This window comes from Podarcis tiliguerta, assembly GCF_965153285.1.
Source record: "Podarcis tiliguerta genome assembly, chromosome: 3".
NCBI classification, from domain to species: domain Eukaryota; kingdom Metazoa; phylum Chordata; class Lepidosauria; order Squamata; family Lacertidae; genus Podarcis; species Podarcis tiliguerta.
The window spans coordinates 39,736,033-39,755,657 of record NC_139536.1 but is presented as its reverse complement, the minus strand read 5'-3'; the positions used below and the strand labels follow the sequence as shown (position 1 = coordinate 39,755,657).

The 19,625-nt window shown below is 41.3% G+C and overlaps 1 protein-coding gene and 1 long non-coding RNA gene across 10 annotated transcripts in view; one reads left to right on the top strand and one right to left on the bottom strand.

Annotated features, from left to right (window-relative positions):
• LOC310673684 overlaps positions 1 to 12,553 on the bottom strand; it is a 50,386-nt gene extending 37,833 nt beyond the window's left edge. The window contains exon 1 of the long non-coding RNA XR_014509188.1: positions 11,899 to 12,553. This is a non-coding gene — a long non-coding RNA (uncharacterized lncRNA). The remainder of the gene's footprint in view (positions 1 to 11,898) is intronic.
• VIT (vitrin) overlaps positions 1 to 19,625 on the top strand; it is a 36,547-nt gene that overhangs the window by 3,644 nt on the left and 13,278 nt on the right. For 3 of the 9 annotated variants that reach the window (XM_083432176.1, XM_083432171.1, XM_083432175.1), the window contains exons 2-11: positions 8,211 to 8,275; positions 8,894 to 8,956; positions 9,374 to 9,530; positions 11,043 to 11,176; positions 13,334 to 13,408; positions 13,884 to 14,105; positions 15,239 to 15,289; positions 16,581 to 16,619; positions 16,745 to 16,801; positions 17,536 to 17,598. In XM_083432176.1, the coding sequence (XP_083288302.1) occupies positions 8,242 to 8,275; positions 8,894 to 8,956; positions 9,374 to 9,530; positions 11,043 to 11,176; positions 13,334 to 13,408; positions 13,884 to 14,105; positions 15,239 to 15,289; positions 16,581 to 16,619; positions 16,745 to 16,801; positions 17,536 to 17,598 (895 nt within the window). In that variant the 5' untranslated portion in view covers positions 8,211 to 8,241. Of the gene's footprint in view, positions 1 to 8,210; positions 8,276 to 8,893; positions 8,957 to 9,373; positions 9,531 to 11,042; positions 11,177 to 13,333; positions 13,409 to 13,883; positions 14,106 to 15,238; positions 15,290 to 16,580; positions 16,620 to 16,744; positions 16,802 to 17,535; positions 17,599 to 18,666; positions 18,715 to 19,625 lie in introns of all 9 variants that reach the window. The other 6 variants (XM_083432170.1, XM_083432169.1, XM_083432173.1 and 3 more) reach the window with 3 other exon arrangements.

Below are 19,625 nucleotides of genomic sequence, written 5' to 3'. Positions count from 1 at the left end.
CATGTATGGTTTGTAGTTGCGTTCAGAACCTATTCCTTACTAATCCAATTTATCAGAATGTTTCTATACCTTACTTCTGATACCAATAACTATTGAGAGCTATAGCTGTATAGTAGTTAATGTTGCACTAGGACTGGGAGAGTAGGGCTCAAACCGCACACCCCCAGCCATGAAACTCGCTGGGTGACTTTCGGCCAGTTAGTGTCTCTTAGATTAACCTTCCTCACAGTGTGACAGATTCACAAGACAAGCTATTAAAACGAAGAGCTTAGAACTGCCCTTCTTGCTCCCTAGGCTGCAATCGCCATATAACCTCAAGGTTATTTTTTGTAGGTTTAATGCTTCTTAAATGTTATTTTCAAACCTGCAAAAAGTAAGCTATGCTGCACTTTTTGGAAACCTCAAAGGACGTGTTCACACCTTGGTATAAATACAACCCAAAATTTTCACTGATTGTTAACACTTCCACCGAGGAGTCCTTTTTGCACAATGCTAAATATATTGGGCACAATCCAACATATGCTATTCCCACACAAATTCCACTGGAAAAAATGTGGTACTTGTGGGAGCAATAGCTGGGAGATTAGGCTCACTTATTGTTACTGGCAACGCCAAGCGCAAGCATTCCACTCGTCTGATTTGGCATCCAGTTAGTCTAATGAGCTATTAATATCATACATCTAGATGCTTTATATTTTTGGTCAAAAATATATGGGCAAAGAAACTTTCCCATTCATCATGTGATGTTTTTGCAGGAATCAATGTATATCTAGCACCTGCCACCCCTTTCTTGATGCTTCCTATAGCTGGAATGTGCTGTTTGTTTTCTGGGATACAGTTCTCAATGCGAGAGGCATAACCTTTTCACAGGTGGATGGTTGTGAAAACTGCTGCTGAGCTGAGTTTTTCAGTTTGGCCAGTTACCAGCTGAGCTTACCACATTCCAGCTAGTGTGTAGCAGGCATCTGTGTAGGTGGCCAGTTATTATCCCACCAACATGGAGAGAGCTGTGTATCGTTACCAGGGCAGTGGACAGGAGAGGAGGGTGTCTGCTGCTTTGTTTGATGAGGATTTAGTAAACACTGAGTTCTCACACTCCCATAGGACCTTCCACCAAACCTGAAGGTTGAGAATATATATATATATATATATAGAGAGAGAGAGAGAGAGAGAGAGATTTAGCATCATCTAGTAAGCCGGAGCACTATTACGAAAAAAAGTTTCATTTCCTGGCTCAGTTAGTTACCTTGGGTAAATAACTCATGTTATACAATTGATAGCATGAGCTCTTCCATTTCCCAGAGCACCTGTGTGCTCATTTATGATATACAAAAATTAAGAATATAATTCTTGTTTAACATGGACACCCACACCCACACATGCCAGCTAGAAGAAATGCCAAGCAGAGGGGAAGGTGATGTTATTTCTGGAGGCTAGAAAGCTGTCATAAAATCTGATTGGTGGCATGCCAGGGGGGCGGGGGGGGGGGAGAGAGAAGGGCCTAATATATAAAAGTATGCCTGACTCTTTAAACAGAAACATCAGAAACTGATACCCTAATCTATCTGCCAATGCCCCAGTTTATAGACTATTCAGTATTCACTTAGCTTTTTAAAAAATAGTTGACATCTCTCGAGGGTCAGTCCGTAACATTTTGCGGCCTGAGATAAAGTACAGAAAACCACCAGTCTGACACAGTGGCAAAGCACCCACTGAGGGCGGCAGCAGGCTAGCTTGGGTTTTAGCAAGGAAGCCACATGGCACCCACAGCTCTGTCATCTAAATCACCACCATTCTCTTGCCTGTCCCCCAGTACCTGCTGCCTGAGGCACCCACCTCACTTGGCAGGGGCAGCCCTGCTCCTATCCTGTGGATTCTTTTTTCCAGCACCTCCCAATTGGCTCAGGCTTCCTGCGTCACACCCTGTGACATCATGTATCTATAGTCAACAAACCTATTTAACTGAGATGGCTCAGCCCTTTGCACTCCTATGTAAAGGAATATGACAGGTGACCAAAATCTCTGCGAATCAGTAACAACCATGACTTGCACCCCTACGTCAGCTAAAGAGCCCATTCCAAATCAGTGTCATACCACAAGCTGTGATTTCTAAAAAGTTCTGGAAAATGGAAGTGCAGCTAAATGTTCAAAAGCCTGCTTTTTGTTTTAGGCAGATTCTTAAAGGCCATCAAAAACATTCCAGTAAAAATTAACTAACCAAAGGTGTGAATGTAGATGGCAGGGAGATCAAGAACTTGATTATGGCATAAAGCCACATTTATTCATACATTTTTAATGATAGCCTGTTTCAAATCATTAACCGGACTAGTTATACATTCTGGCTTTATATACTTCCATATAAATGGTTAACGTAGTTGCTTGTAATTTTTAGAAAGATCCAGTCCTGGCTCCATGGCAATTCCCATTTCTACCTTGCCATCCTAATTATTAGTTTGCACCCATGTTTGCAGTGATAAATTATCTGGGAGTTTTAAGGGACCAGAGAAAGAACCTGTTTGACTTGATTCCTGCCAATGCTATTCATTGTTCAAGTATCCCTACAGTACAACTCTGTGCATGGTTTCCCACAAAGAACCCTGGGATCTGTAGTCTGGTAGAGTGCCGAGAATTATTAGGAGACCTTTATTCCCTTCACAGAGCTGCAATTCCCCAAGTGGTTCATTAAGCCCAGTGCTTTTTTTTAAAAAAATGTTTAGGGGAACTGAGGCAGAGAGAGAATAATTGGCCTTGGGTCACACAATGTATCTACTCACTCGGCTTCCCCCAAGTTTTCTAGGAATGGGAGACTATGGGAACAGTGCTAAGAATACATGACTAGAGAGGTACACAACTACAGGTCCCAGAGTTTCATGTGGCCACAGCTGACTGAAGGACAGTGCCATTCTATGAATCAGCAGCGAGGATCTTTCCAAAATGGCTGCCAGACATTTCCAGAACAAAAGAGAAGGAAAACATGGAAGTGGTATAGGAGATGAAGAGGAGCAGGGCATTTTCTTTTCCAGCTGGAACTGAACCAGGGAGGTCCTCAGGGTGAGATCCAGCACTCTTTTTCTAGAAAAATAGCACTGAGGAAGAAGATTTCCTTTGCTATTTTTTCACACCAATACATAGGCTCTTGTACCATCCCACCATTCTGTGTTATCTGGACATAGCTGCTGATCCAGAGCCATTTCTGAAGAGCAGCTTGTTGTTCCCGGCCTCTGCTCAGCTTCTCCCCTCACTACCAGCTGCTTCTTAGGGCCCCATAAAGCCTGAGGCACATCCTAGATGGGAGCCTCCCTAGCTTCATGTTCATCCATCTAACTGGATGCATATGCAACAAGTATGAGCAAATATCACATCATCCTGGTTCATGGAAGATGCTCTATTAATAAATCTGAATTTAGCACAAAACAGGTGAACCCAGACAGATCATTTTGCTTCAGCCAGTTAGAGACAATTATAGTGTATGATTAGCTCTACCGAGGGGAGACTGTCTAAACAACACAGAGTTGTATGAAGTTCTGCTCTTAAGCCCTTCTCTTCAGAAGGATGTCAAGCTCTGTGCGGACATGTAAGAAAAATTCATAAAATCAACCCTGGGGTGTTTTCTTTTTTTCCAAGGAGCAAAAAGTCTTAGACGTGAATTCTTTGCTCCCCTAGACTAAATATGTACCTTCAGGGGAAAGCTGGCACTGCAAAATCGTTCCTAGGTTGCAAAAAAGTACAATGCAAGTACAAGGCTTTGCTTTCTTTCATGGCCAGAGAAAAATCTAATAACTACACATTCATTTCTGTATTGGGTGCCTTTCTATACTGCCTTTTGAGTGAAAACGGTTAGAAATGTGACATTTTAGACTTCAGCCAGTGAAAACGGAAGCCCGAGACAGGTGTTCCCCTTGCATGGCGAGAATCACATGACAACCAGTGGGGCTGGGTTAGTGAGATCCACTCCTTCTGTTGTACTCCCACCACCTTGCCTTACCACCCTCTACGAACTGGAGGGCAAACAGGTCTGCAGTGGGGAATCCAATGCATTTGGAGAGTTTTCCTGTGCAATGTAGAGCCCCAATTGTGTATGGTTCTAAATCACAATGGATAATACAACAGGGTCCCCAATACAGGCATTTTCCTGGACAGTGGTGGGACTGTGGACTAGGATGTGGGAGAAGTGGCAGAACTACTGGGAAGTCCCCCTCATCCTATGAGCAGAGAAACCCCTGAGTAGGGCTAGAGTTGCCCTCAGGTTAAAGCAATACATTTGCAATGGATCCATTGGACATGTCTGTATCATACACTTAGACTCATAGAACGGATACAATCAGTTGAAAGCTGCATCCCTGCAATGTCCACCCATTAGTCCTGCTCTTTGGAACAACAGAAAGCAAGCCTGCTCCAGCCCTTCAGTTATTTGAAGACTGCCATCATCTACCCTTAATCTTCTCTTTCTCCAGGCTAAACATACCCAACTCCTTCAATCATTCCTCATAGGATGTGACTTCCAGATCCTTTTACCATCCCAATCACCCCTCCCTCTTCAGCTGGTCAATGTCCTTAAAATGTAGAACCCAGAACTGTGGCCTGGACAGCTCTTTAACTGGTTTAATCATTCTTCCTTCTCCCATGAAACTCTGGGACCTGTAGTTGTGTACCTCTCTAGTCATGTATTCTAAGCACTGTTCTCACAGTCTCTCATTCCTAGAATACTTGGGGGAAGCAGAGTGACCCAAGGCCAATTATTCTCCCTCTGCCTCAGTTCCCCATTTGTAAAATGGGAATCATACCACACAGGGTAGTTGCAAGAGCAACCTTAAAATATTTTATATGCAAATGAAAAGGAGTAGTGAGGTAGTTTGCAGGATCAAAGGAAAATTACGCCAAAAAAACCTTATGGATTTTGCATTCTGAACGCATGGCAGACTAGTCATTTAACTGCTTTGAATTAATGTACACTTCCCCTCCTGACTACCTAGGCAAGAATTATTGGAAGCATGCAAGTTCCTATGATGTGTATAATGAATGGAGGTGTGTGAGTGATGCTTGAATAAAAGTATAAACATTCCACAGGTGTTGGCCAGTTGGGATGGAAGCTGAATGCCTGCAGGGGCTGGAGGAGGAGTTAATCATCCTAAGGAGATTTCACATTTCCGCCATTTAGAACTTTGCTATGTGGAGCCATAAGTTCAGTGTCAGGTGTTCCTATGAAATCCTATAGCAGAGCCCATGCTTAGGGCAACGCTTGAAAACAGCTGACACTCTGAATGAGTGTTTGTGACACTTTCATGGCAGTGCTTTAACAAGGGCTCTTTTCATGTGCAGCCCAGGCTGGAGCCAATTCAACTTCAGTCAGTGCACCATGATTAAGGATGGAATCCTGGTGTCATTTAGCAGTCCTCAACAGTGTGATAAGGCAAAGGACAGACCAACCCACACAAGCAATAGTCATGCAAAGGTTTCATCTAAGGGTAGACAACTTCGTACCTTCCAGGTATTTTTGGCTACAGCTCCATCCCTGGCTATTGGTCATGCTTGGTGCAACTTATGGGAATTGTAGTCCACAACATCTGGAGGGACCACACTGACTATGCCTGAAACAGAGGATGCCTTCAAATAGAAGACTGTCTTCTGACAGCCCTTAAGACAGAGGGCAGTACTGGCTAAAGCAAGAAGCTTTAGCAACCCTACAACTTGAATTTAGGGAGCACCTCCAAGTAGTAGCCAGAAGCATACAATCCTTGCTTGCAAAATGCAAGCTTGCTATACTAATGCTTAATATTTACTAGTGATATGTGTGTGTTCTACTTTGTTCCAGTCTTTTCTTCTTTTATAGAGCTACCAGGCTGAGCTCTGCTTATATTCACAGATACAAAACTACGTCTGGCAACTGCTTTTCTCTACCTTGGAAGCAGATGTGTAGGACTAACTTCTAAGAGGAAGGCGATCGAGTTGTTTATAGCCATGCAGGTCCCCCAAAATGGGATCTATACAGCAGGCAAATGTATACCTTTTTAATGGACCAACTAATTATTCTGCAACTGCACACTTTCAACCCTTGCAACTGAAAGTTCAGCTGAAAACTCACACCTTGCTTGAATGGTGTATTTTCTTTTGCCATTCCAGTTTTATAGGCTATGAAATTTGACACACTAAGCCACCTTCTCTGGCCAAGCTGTAACTGAATCAACAATCCTGATAATTTCTTGGCTCTCTGAGCCTACAAAAACGCATGCCAAATCAACCATTGAGTCTCTAAGGTGTCATATGAGATTATGCCCAACGGTCTGGCCATGTAAGCCACAGCACTGAGAAATGGGATCCAAAAGAGTGACTTATTTCCTTGCACCAGCAAAGGGGTCCATTGTCACAACAGCACTGGTAAATGCCCCCATGCCATAGATTCAATGGCCGCCCTAATCATTTAACCATTTGACTTTCCTAGAAAGATGCTCGGACTGGCAGGCTGTATAGTTTGCAAGCCATAATTGCCTAATTTTCCTTTTTGGAATCAGAGGGACTTTTGTCTTGTTCAAGTGTTAAACAAATCTCCTCTGTCTTGGTGGGCTTTTCCTTTATTGTGCTGTTTCAGCACCATTTAGTATAGTTCCAACTAAAGGAAACTGCTCATCTTAAATGTTTGCACATTTTGTTCTGCCTAAGCCATATAAGACCCACACAGGTATAAAGGCTCCAATATCACATCTTGTGACCCTCTAAACCGACTGCAGCCAATCATTCATGCTTGGCAAACCTCTTGGGACTGCAAAAACAGGAATTATTAAGCGCCTGGCAGACTACAGTGTGGAAGTTGTGGCTGTATCACTAGCTGTGCAGGTCTGCTGTAATCAAAACATATGTCAATCTACCTCTCAATCACCTATTCCCATACTAGGCATTCTCTGAATCCCATATAAAACTATATTTAACTTCCAGCCCTGCATGCAAAGCTGAGAGTGTTTCCAATAAGTCACTTCCTCCAACTATTTTTAAAATGACCATAGTCCCCCACTGTTTATTATGCTATTACTGAAGCAGCTTTATCACCAGTCTAGAGAGAGAGAGCGAGAGAAGGAAAACATCTGCATCTGTAGAAAATACTGGGCAAACTTACTCCTGAAGATTAGTGACAGTAAACCGCTTACATTGCCCAAGATAATCACATCATGCCCAGAAAGAATTTCTGTTTGCACATGTAATCCACAGGTGGAAATCAAATACTGAAAACCAGCACTTCCATTTAAAAACATAAGATTAGCCATGGTCAAACTGCTTGAGAGATTAAACAATTCACTGGTAGAAGCTCTTTAATCTTCCAGCTCCTTCAAAGGGCATTCTAAAAGTCAGACTATCAATAACATAATTTAAAAGGAAGAATTCTGTGGCTTAGGTGTGGTTTCAAAACATCTATTTTCTTTAAAATGTTAGAACTTTCCCAATATTATTCTTCAAAAGAAGAAAAAGATGATGGCTTTAAAAATAAAATCTCTTTTCAAAGAGATATCTAATTGTGTGATCAGTGTGTTCAAAGCGACAACCTTTCCAGGTTTTAGGGCAGTTTCAGCCAAGTGGGCTTGTGGGTCATCAGTGCTATGAATCAGAACTCCTGTCCTGTCACACATCTTCAGATTGCCCCAAATCAGCTACAATAAATCAAAATCTCCACAAAAGCCTCTCTTCTACGAGGTATGCTTGCTGTTTGGGTTCCAATACTGATACTCTGGTGTGATAGAAGCAACATGAAGCAAGTAAGGAGGTAAAAAAGCCTTTTGTTGGGTCCCAGGATTTATCTACACAAGGTTTTGGAATGGTTGTATGGTTCTCTAGACAGAATTACACACTGGTTGTGTTTCTCCCACACCTATGTCCTTCCAAAAAGCATTCATCACTGACTTCAACCTTAGAATGCTGATGCTGCTGCTACTATTATTTAGTCTTTAAATCCAACAAAAAAAAAACATTATGTTTAAAAAACAGCATGTAACATATCCATTCAATGAAAAATAATTTAAAAAACCACGTCCCTCTGATAAATGTGTCAGTTTCAAAAATAAGTAAGCAAACATTGGAAGAAACTAGGGTTCTCTGAAAGGACTTCAAGAAACATAACTTCAATCTACTCAAACAATGATAAACCAAACCACAGATGAATGGTAAGAAAATGAGATTTTTAAGCTAAGTGAGGAAGTATTTGATGTTTTATTTTTACTTTATAGTGAACCTGATTAAAATTCCAAGACTCTCATCATGAAGTCAAGAACAACAATTGCAACAATATTTGGTAAGTAACCAAGTAAGGGGCATACTTTCATATTTTACCATCTCTGCTTTGTTTGCTTGCTTGCTTTTATATATATGCCACCCTATCCCACAGATTCAGGTTGGGTTACACCAAATCCATCAGAAAAGACAGATGAGCCTCTGCCTCCAAAAGGGTTTAAAATCTAAGATAATTGATATACAAGGTTTGGCGTAACAAAGGTAGATTATAACAGTAGTGATGTTTCATTTGGAGAATTTTAAAACCAGTATAAACAATAGGAAGAGTCGGACACGACTGAACGACTAAACAACAACAACAACATAAACAATAGGAGGCTGCAGTCCTATACACCAGGGTTATTGGAATGATAGGACTGCAACTCCTATCACGCCTGAATTTTGGCTTCAGTGCCTAGGACTGATGGAAGTTGGGGTTCAAGGATTTCTGGAGGACATCATGTTGGCTACCCGTTATAAGCACACAACCTGGGAGTAAGCAGCATGGAACTAAGGGATGCTTATCTCTGAGTACACATGCATAGGACTGCACTGTAAATTCCAGAAAACATTCAATGTCATGCAAACTGATGCTGCAAATGTCTGCTTCTCTAACATTGTCCAACTTGCTCTGTTTCAGCTCTGTTGCTGACTTGTATCTATGCCACCAAAGAAGCCACGAAGAAGAAAAAGTCCAAACTATGTAAGTGAAAAAAGCAATGCACCTGACTGGTGGAAGATGGGAGCTCTCAACCTCAACCCTGTGTGACAATAGGGAGAGGCTTCATGTGTGGTATTCACTGCACATCTTGGGGGCTTACCAGATCTCTTCCGCTTAAAGCAAGATACCAAAACTGGGGTTGTATCACACAGCTTTAAATACATAAGAAAGTAAGAAAAGTGCTGCTTGATTAGGACAAAGGGCCGTCTAGTCCAGAATTCTGACTTACTCTTCTTTGCCTAAAAATATACACCACTTAAGTACTAAAAACAAAAATGGCATTCATTAAGTGTATATGAACAAGCAGCTGCTGGCATAACACTTCTGTGTTAATTGCATGGTTTCAATGCTACCAAGAGCACCAATATTAAAAATAACATTCCATTTGTGCCTTCACAGATGTTCCTCAGATCGACTGTGACATCAAAGCTGCAAAGATCATCAACCCTGAATTTATCGCTAAGTGTCCCTCTGGATGTCAGGATGTCAAATATCGTGTCTACGGCACTGATATCTATGCTTCTTTTTCCAGTATATGTGGCGCTGCTATTCACAGGTCAGCAGGGTTGCCCTTCAATCTAAGACAGCGCACAGAACCACAGGGAAATATGATTGTTGCTTCAGTGGTAGAAACTCACAAGGTGTGAGTGAATAATTCTACAAGCTTAGTAGTTCCACAGTCGCTTAAAACTAATAATCCCTTCTCTCCCTTTAACTTTGCTGCACTTGATAGCTAACCAGGTATATATTGTAGCACATTTATTTTGGGCTAGCAACCTTTTCAGGGTAACAGCAAGCACTCTGTAGAGAGTTCACAGCCACAGAATGAGCTTGGTTTTCTCACAAAAGATGTGCATACCTTTAGGTTGAATACTGGCATGAACATCCGTCTTGCTTCTCCTTCAGACAAACTTTAGCTTTACCTTTCATCAATTTATCTCATTTGTTATTTTAAGAGGAATTTCTCTAAAACTGGAAAAGTTTAAATGCAAAACTATTATTATTATTATTTACATTTGTATACCGCCCTGTATCCCGGGCAGTTCACAACATAAAATTACAAAATATCAACACAAACCAAATGAAAAAGCAAAATCAAACCATGTTCCAATAAACACATTTAAAAGGCCATAGATTGTTTAATCAGGCAAAGGTCTGGTTATAGAGAAATATTTTTGCTTGATGCCTAAAGATATATAATGAAGGCACCAGGTGAACACCCTGGGGGGAGCATTCCAGAAGAGGGAAGCCACTCCAGAAAAGGGTGGTTCTTGTGTTGTCACCCTCTGGACCTCATGGAGGGGCCTGACATAGAATGGCCTCAGATGAAGATTGCAGGTTCTGGCTCTGTTCATATGGGCGAGGTCCTTGAGGTATTGTGGTCCTGAGCCATTTAAGATTTTATAGATCAAAACCAGCACTTTGAATTGAGCCTGGAAGCTAACTGGCTACTAGTGCAGGCAGGCCAGGATTGTTGTAATATACTCAAACTGTCTTGCTGCGGTGAGCAACCTGCTGGATTCTGCACCAGCTGAAGTTTCTAAACTGCCTTCAGAGGCAGCCCCATGTAAACTACTGTTGGTGGAAGGAGGTGCATTGGCAAACATCACAGGAGCAAGTCAAACAATGGAACCACAGTGATGGATTCCATGTTTGGGCCTTGGTTGGTCGGTATGTGCTGTGGGTAGAACTCGTTGATCTTAATTTGGAAACTCTGAAATCTTTTTCTTGCGCATCAGGGTAGATTAAGCACGTGGAAGTGATTCACATCAGAGGTTTAGACTAGGTACATTCCACCTAAGAATTATCCTTAGTCCTGTAATTATAAAGTTGCTTGCCAAATGGCTTTAGCGCTGCACTGTGGAGTTAATGAGCACCAGAAAGCACAAAAACACACACACACAACGACAACAACTATCTGTTGGGTTAGAACAAGTCCAGTTCTGAGGGGAGTCTGGAGAAAATGTGTAAGGCACCTGGAATTCTGCACCTGTGTGGGTTAGGCTTGCCATTCAAAAGCCATTCAGCATTCTAGTGTGTTTCTGAACTGAAGGCCTTATTTTTGCAGTGGTACAATTGACAAGTCTGGAGGGAAAATCCTGGTTCAAAAGGTTGCTGGACAATCTGGCTACAAGGGTAGTTTCTCCAATGGCATCCGATCGTTGTCTTTACCACGGTGGCGGGAGTCCTTCATTGTTTCAGGTATTTTTATAGCTAATCTCTTTGTTTTTGGCACTGCCATACTTTGAAAACTAAAAATCAGATGATCCGATTATTGATACTGAAACGCTGATACACAACCATTCTGGAAACATAGCTCTATGATGGGAAAGTCTTAGCATCCTTAACTATAGTCCCCAGGATTGTTTGGGGGCAGTCATGACTGTTATTAGTGATATAGTGTTTTAAATGTATAATGCAGATGTGGTTTAAGTCTGCAGGGGTTATCTGGAATAATTTTGCTTTGGGGTATTCTTTCAAGTAATTCAGACAAGCCAGAGATTGAAACCAGTCTGAATCACTTGAAATTCTTCCCCTCTACTCAGTAATTCCCACTGCAAATACAGAAATTGCAACAAGTCATCTGTGAGTGACATCTCAATAGCAAGCCAAGCTAAGCTTGAGCAGTTGAGCCGTAGCCATTGCAACTGAGCTCATTGTCTACAAGCCAAAAATAGTGGCATTTCAAAGTTTAAAACAAAAACCATACTGGCAGCGTGTTTCCACTTAGCAAACAATTAGGAGTGTGGGATTTGCCAGCTTGGCCAATCAGGATCTGTACAGAGACCCATAGAAAACAAAGAATTAGGGCTAGGAAGCCAAGCTAGGAAGCAAGATATTGTGAAGCGTGAAGAAGAGAGGCAAGTTCACAGGATTCAAATGATGAGGACACTAGGAGGTATGCAAATTGGGCTGGTACTCACTTTCAGAGTATTGAAATGTGCTGGCTTACGTGCAAATGAATGACTCCATTCAGATCAATGAGAGCTCCCTGCTAAAGTAACGCAATCTGTTCTGGATGTCTTTGGGGAAGTTATGGACATTATATTCATCTTAGTTTTCCTTGTAGCAATTAAAGTATTCGTTTAAAAAACGATCAAAACTAACTATATTGCCAATTGTTTCTTTAAAAAGAATGTATTTACACATTTAGGGTTAAAACGAAAAACCAAGGACTAGATGCTACATGGCAAGCCAATCTAATTCACTCCCTCTGATTAATTACATGCTTAGTCTTGGGCATGTTGCAGTTTTATCACACATCAGCCTGAATTTCAGTTGTGTATATTTAAGCCCATTGAAATTAAGGAGCTTGATTGTGCGGTCCTATACATGCCTACTCAGATGTAAGCCACATTGAGTTCAGTGGGATTTACTCCTATTGGGTATATTTATTTAATTAACAAAATTTACATACCACTTGATTGCAGTAAAACATCTAAGCAGTATACACGAGAGATTAAAACTGTAAGATAAAATTCAGTTAAAACAGATTTAAAGATAGTTAAAATTAACAATAGTGATTTAAACACATCTACAAGTCTGGCTAGGTCTGGCATATGATTGTTTGTTACTATAAAAGTTCTTAAGACATTTACTTACCACTGTAAATGTTAAAAACATTTACCGTTTCTAAAAATGTTGCTTTATAATGTAGTTTGATGTGGGAAATGTCAAGAGGTAACATATGGTGTGGCACAATGAAAGGTTTATGGTTTGTACCAGACTATAACTGTCACGATCCCATATGTGGTTTAAATGTGAACTCAAATGTAGCTTACACACACATTGAATTCTTTCACTATTATCATGGTAAATCATGGGCTCTAAAAACAATCTGTAATGAAATGGAACTTGATTAAAAATTATGTATGTGGTAAATAAGGGGAACCACCTAGAGGCATGGGGTATTTTTGTGAGGTAGGGTTTTACTTGCATCCATGACATAAATCTTGGTTAGTTCAGTGGAATGAGTTTTGTTATGTTACCCTTGCAAACAACCACCACCTCAGGAGACATGAATGGCAAAGCAATATGAAGTTGCTTGTTCTTTAATATTAAAGCAGTTTTACGCATAAAAGGTACTAGGCCACCCACATGTTCTTTTGTACCACAGAGCAGCTGGCATGGCAGATCTTGCGGTGAATAATTGAAAGCCCTGAGGGAAATTGCAAAGGTCTAATTACCTGAAGGCTGATTTAAGAACTTATATTATGCTAAATATGTATATCTTATTCTGCATTAGATATATGCTGTAGATCTACTGGGTTAAAATGTGTTTGCTTTATTGCAAGGTCATGTACTCTCTCCAATTTGGCTTTTCTTGTTTGTTTTTGTTTCTTTGTTTTTTTTCCACAGAGGGCAAACCCAAAAAAGGTGTGCAGTACCCATCAACACTTGAATATTCATCTTCCTCAAACACACCTGTTAAAGGCAAGTGTGTGTGTGTGTGTGTGTGTGTGTGTGTGTGAGAGAGAGAGAGAGAGAGAGAGAGAGAGAGAGGGAGGGAGGGAGGAGAGTGAGTGTGTGAGTGTGTGTGTGTGTGTTGTGTTCTTCCATATACAGCTCCACCTGCACTATACATTTAAAGCAGCATCTTACTGCTTTAAGTAGTCATGGTTTCCCCCAAATAATCCAGAGTCCTCAAATTTGTTAAGTGCACTGAGAGTTATTAAGAGGCCCTATTCTCCTCTCAGAGCTTTTAGGGACTGGGAGCAAAGGCTGCCATATGAGACTCAGCAACACCATGCCAAGTGTCCAATAAAGCTGGTAGCAACCACCACACACAAGCATCCCAAAGGAATGTGCGGCTGACACTAAATTCACAGCACCTATACTTTTGCATCTCTGCAAATGGCAGATAGCATTTTCTTTGATATTAATTCACGATATTTCTATACTAATATAGGAGGTTCCCAACGGAAAGATTATCGGACAACTGCAGTGCCATTACAAACTACACAAGGTGCATTTACAACAGCAAAAGCTGCTATCAGGACAACTGAATTTGTCAGCACAACTCCAAAGCCAGCAACAATCCCAACTACAATCATGACAACCATCACTATCCAGGCAACTACTGGTGTAGCTACAAAGCCTCCAGTTGTGATTCACAAGGTCAGGGACATAGGTGAGCAGAATGGCAGAGGTCATAATGGCTTAACAATGTGTTTGTGCTATAACAGGAGTGAGGAAACTTCAACCTGTGGGTCTAGTTAGGCCTCCCCAAGCTGTCACTTGTAGTGTGACGAGTAAAATCTCAGCACAGCTAAATTCAAAAGGAAGACTCTGGAGTGTGTTCAAGCCATGTTGTGAAGTCATAAAACTCTGAAGTCAAGCAAAGGCTGCAAAGGATTGGATTTATAATTTACCTGATGCCGTAGGATGGGATGTCAGCTTAGTCGACAGTTAGGTGGCCATACCAGGCAGCAAGTCAGTATGCCAAGATCAATGTCTGAGGGTCAGCTCACACAAGCAAAGTCCAAAATCCAAAGGTCAGGAAACAAGGTTCATGGTCAAGCCAAGTCCAAAGTCCAGTAGTCAGGATACAATACAGAGTCAAACCTGAAGCTCAGTCCTGTGGCGGTCCAGAAACACCCAAGTCAAAGCCCATCGACATGGGCGGTTGAGAAAAAACAGCTCCTCAGCTCTACTTCCCTTTTGTAATTTCCATGCTGATTTCCATCAAGCAGCATCTGGGCTTGATGAGGCAGGTGACCCTCACCTGCTCCAAGCCTACTTCAGCTGAGGAATCACACCCCTCCTCCCAGAGCTAGTGAGCCCCACCTGGCCAAGTAGGGAGCTGGGCTGTGGGCCCTTGCCTGTCTCAGCCTCCTAGAGTGCCACTCCCGCTGCTTCCTACACCTCAGAGCCCGCTGTATTCATGGGGATAGGGGCCCCTCTGGCTCTGGTAATGGGTCTTGCTGCTCTGGTTCCTGTGCATTGACGTTCACCCCCTCCCCATCCTCTGCTCTTACTCTTACAGTTTAAAGAAGGATCATCATCTTCAAAGAACAGTGAACTTTGGCCATTTGTTTTCCATCGCCTCATTCTCTGTTTTGCATACTGATTTTTCTCCTTTTCCATTTGCTATAGTGAGGGCTTCTCTGGTTTGTTCTTAGGGAATTGTTTAGGGAAGCTTTTAATGTTTAACAGAGTGTTGTATTTTAATATTTTGTTGGAAGCCGCCCAGAGTGGCTGGGGAAACCCAGCCAGATGGGCGGGGTATAAATAAATTATTATTATTATTATTATTATTATTAGGTTCTAGCAACGTCCATCCAGCTTACTCCTCAGTAGCAGCTGTAGCATCAAGTAAGTACAGAGGCAGTGCATTGTCATACCACGACTGCAATCCTAGGAAGCCCAGGGAAATCAGTGGGCTTATGTCTGGTTACACACCATGGGAATGTCTTTAAATGGCCTTTGTTTTATCTCTTTCACTAAGGAAAAAGCAGCTTAACTTCAATTATCCCTGTTTTATAAGATGTTCTCCATACCTTCCATCTATGCCATAGAACTACAGTTCCCAAGGTTCCCTGGAAAAAGATAATGACTGTTCAACTAGTTCGAATCTTTCTTGTGACTAGACCCATCTCTACATAACAGGGGTGGGGAACTTTTTTGGACTTCCACGTGCTGTTGGACTCCAGCTGCTATTAAGCCACACTTGCTGGGACTGATGGGAGTTGGAGTCAAACACCTAGAGGGGCACAAGTTCCCCATTCCTGCTAAGAAATATATATCTCTTTGTAATTATTGTTTCATAAATCCTATATTTAATCTCAGTTGGTAGAGCCTGAGAATCTTAATCTCAGGTTTATGGGTTCTGAGCACAATTCAAAGTGTTGGTGCTGACTTTTAAAGCCCTAAACCATGCATAGGCAAACTCAGCCCTCCAGATGTTTTGGGACTACAACTCCCATGATTCCTAGCTAACAGGACCAGTGGTCAGGGATGGTGGGAACTGTAGTCCCAAAACATCTGGAGGGCCGAGTTTGCCTATGCCTGCCCTAAACAGCCTCAGCCCAGTATACCTGAAGGAGTGTCTCCACCCCCATCATTCTACCTGGACACTGAGGTCCAGCGCCAAGGGCCTTCTGGCGGTTCCCTCACTACGAGAAGTGAAGTTACAGGGAAACAGGCAGAGGACCTTCTCAGTAGTGGCGCCTGCCCTGTGGAATGCCCTCCCACCAGATGTCAAAGAGATAAACAACTATATGACATTTAGAAGACATCTGAAGGCAGCCCTGTTTAGGGAAATTTAGAATGATTGATGTTTTAATGTATTTTTTATCTTTTGTTGGAAGCCGCCCAGAGTGGCTGGGGAAGCCAGCAAGATGGGTGGGGTAGAAATAAATTATTATTATTATTACTATTACTATTATTACTATTATGGGTTTGAGTCTCACGTTGGGCAAAAGATTCTTACATTGCAAGCGGTTAGACTAGATGACCTGTGTGCTTCTATGTTAAAAACTAAAGGATTAGGACAAGAGTCTCTTACCTCCTACAGCTATAAAATTATTACTTTTAAAAAGAAATGTCTTTTAAAAATAGTTTTGGGAACTGCAAATAACATTTTCTGTTTTAATGCATATTTTAGGGCAGGTTCAAGCTGTACAAGGAAGAACCCAGAATCAAGGTATGTCCTAACTTAAATGGATATATATTTTCTTCATTTATGCTAAGTTTACTTTAAAGTAATCATATTTACTAATTACAATTTATGTTCAAGTTTATATATTGACCAGTAAAATATTTTTAAAGCATTCAGAGGCAGTTCCAGCCATGCAAGTAACAGAAATATCGCTCGACCTAATACAGGTAAAACCTTCATATGATTTTAAAAATGTTTTCCGGTTATAAAAAGCAGCAACCAGAGCCCACTCTTAAAGACGTTTTCTTGGAAGTTAGTTTCCCTGAGTTATCTACAATTACTACTTAGGAAATACGCCTAAGAAATACTGGATACAATTTAGCCCAAGTTAAGAATTTTAATTCCCTGTTATTTCAGTAGAAGATATTGAAACACATGCTCGACTCTCCCTGTGAAATCGCTGGGATTTAAAATAAAAAGATTTGGCTGGATTGCAGCCATTCTGATTTTGCAGCATTTCTGTATTGTTATTATTTATTAAACTTATATACCACCCTATACCCACAGGCCTGTAGTGGTCTGCTACTTATCCTCTAAAGTTCAAACTACTTGAGTCAAGTTATTTTGTAGGAGTTGAAATCCATAACCCATTTACATCGCCAGAGCAGTTCTAATAAAGTAAACAGGACTGACCTGATTAAATTATGTATAGATTGCAACCCAAGCCCAAGAAACGTCAATTGACTTCCGTGTGACATTATGATAGCATTTCAGGCTGTAAATGCTGAGGGGCAGAGTGCCCATCCTATTAAAAATTGCTGAAGCTAAACTGTCTTGACGTACAGGGAAGTCCCTATTAATACTACCCCATTTTAAAACTGGCGGTTCTCAGGTAATGAAATAGACTCACCAGAATTATGCCTCTGTGTATTAAAGTTGACCCTTTTAACAAACCACACAGGTCTTCAACGGCAAGAGCCAATTGTCTCATTCCGGAAGCCTTCCACCTCTCCTGCCAATCTGGGTAAGCTTCCCCATAAACCAAGGCAGGTTTTGACAGGATTTGTCACCTAGATTTCTATGGGCTTGTTAGTCTGAACCAGAAGCACTACTTCCTCTCACCTCGTATGCAAAAAATCTATTGTTTTCAACAGAGCAGTGCTTGAGTCATCTGAGTATTCTTTTACATCCAGTTCCCTATGTCTGGTGCTCATTTCAGGCAGTTTCCTATATAAGGAGAATAAACTTTAGTCTTGATTAAAGTATTGTTTCTAAGGGCCTGGTGTTTCATTGCAGATCTGTACTGCAACATATTCTTGACATGATCATAGTGCATTAGTAGTGGGTTTAGCCTGCTTTGGTTTGCTCTGCAGTGTTTCCCAAAGCTATCTATCACATTATTGCTATCTGCAATAAAAGCAAAAGGAAAAATAAATCAGAACATTTCTGGTTTAAAAAGCTATGGGATTTCATCAGGAAGTGGCAGGATATGCGGTTATTGGAAATAAAGCAAAAACCCAAAAACCTTTGCAGATGCAAACAGTATTGAAAAGGAGGTCACATATGACTGCCCCAATAGCATCATGAGCACAAATCACCCGTCTCACATCACAGTATCTGCCCAAACACTGGAAATTGAGGCGACAAAAAACAACACAAAAGGCAATTTCCATAGTGCATCAGCCCCTTCTTTGAGAAACAATCATTAAAAGAAATGGGACAAGCCAAAGACCCAGGAAACAGCTGGCTTGTCACTTTTTTGTTGTTGGAACAAACAGTATGAAGAAAGCCACATAAGTACCCTCCTCAAAAGTTCATGTCAAAACTAAAAAAATAAAATCATTTGTTTCTGGCACAGAATGTCTCTTAATATTTCACTTAAGGAAGGATCTGTCATATCCATGTCATGCTCTATTTATTCTGCTTCTTACATATACTTCTGCTTATTCTCACATATACTTCATTTTACAAAGTGTCTCGCCTAAAGGAACAGCATTTGTTCTGTTAACTTCAGATTGGTTTGGGTTAGTGGTTTGCTTTTGTTTCTTTTACTTTTAAGTAATTACTGTTTTTCCCCTCTTGTGTGTGGAAGCTATAGAAACAGACTTGTGGAAACTGGGATCAAGCCTTTTTGACACAGGTAGTATTACGCAATGTTTTCTAATCACCAACTCTGTTATTTTAAGGCTTTCGATTGGAGCTCCATCTTTACCTGCCTCACACCAGACGTAGGTGGGCGTGGCTTGGAAGAAACAGCCTCATAAGCCAAATTAGCACCCCTAATTGCAAGACCTAATTAAGTCCACAGACTAGAAGCTCCCCCACCTGCTGCTTTAGGAAGAAATTACAAGGCCCTTTTTACATGAGAAGCATTTGCATGCTATATGCAAGAAATCTACCTGTATGATCATCACACACATTATAAACTTCCACAGAAATGTTGTGAATGGTGGCTATCCTGAGTATGAATTGGGCGAATCCACACTTACTTTTTGGCCTGGGCTTTCAAGGCACAGGTCTGGACTTCAAAGCTATGTGTCCAAGCACTCTTTCTTTTGCAATTCAGTTTGGGTTTCCAATGGATTGGTATTTGTGCCAATCCAATGGTGAGGAGTGGGTTTTTGCGGGGAAAGCTCCAGAGGAAAAAACAGAGCCACTCAGACATAGAGCTTTAAAGTATGGACCATGCCTGGAAAGTGTGGAGGAAAGGGTGGACAAGCCCTGACAGGAGCAAATGGAATGTAGGAAAAGAAAATTTCATTTATTATTATTATTATTATTATTATTATTATTATTATTATTTATACCCCGCCCTCCTCAGCCGAGGCCAGGCTCAGGGAGGCTAACACCAAATATATAATACATTCAAAACAATTAGTTTAAAATACAATTTGAATCACATTTAAAATCAAAATAAAATTAAGCGGGAACCCACGAATCACAACCATAGGGGTAAGGAATTAAATAGGGACGCGGGTGGCGCTGTGGGTAAAACTTCAGCGCCTAGGACTTGCCGATCGTCAGGTCGGCGGTTCGAATCCCCGCGGCGGG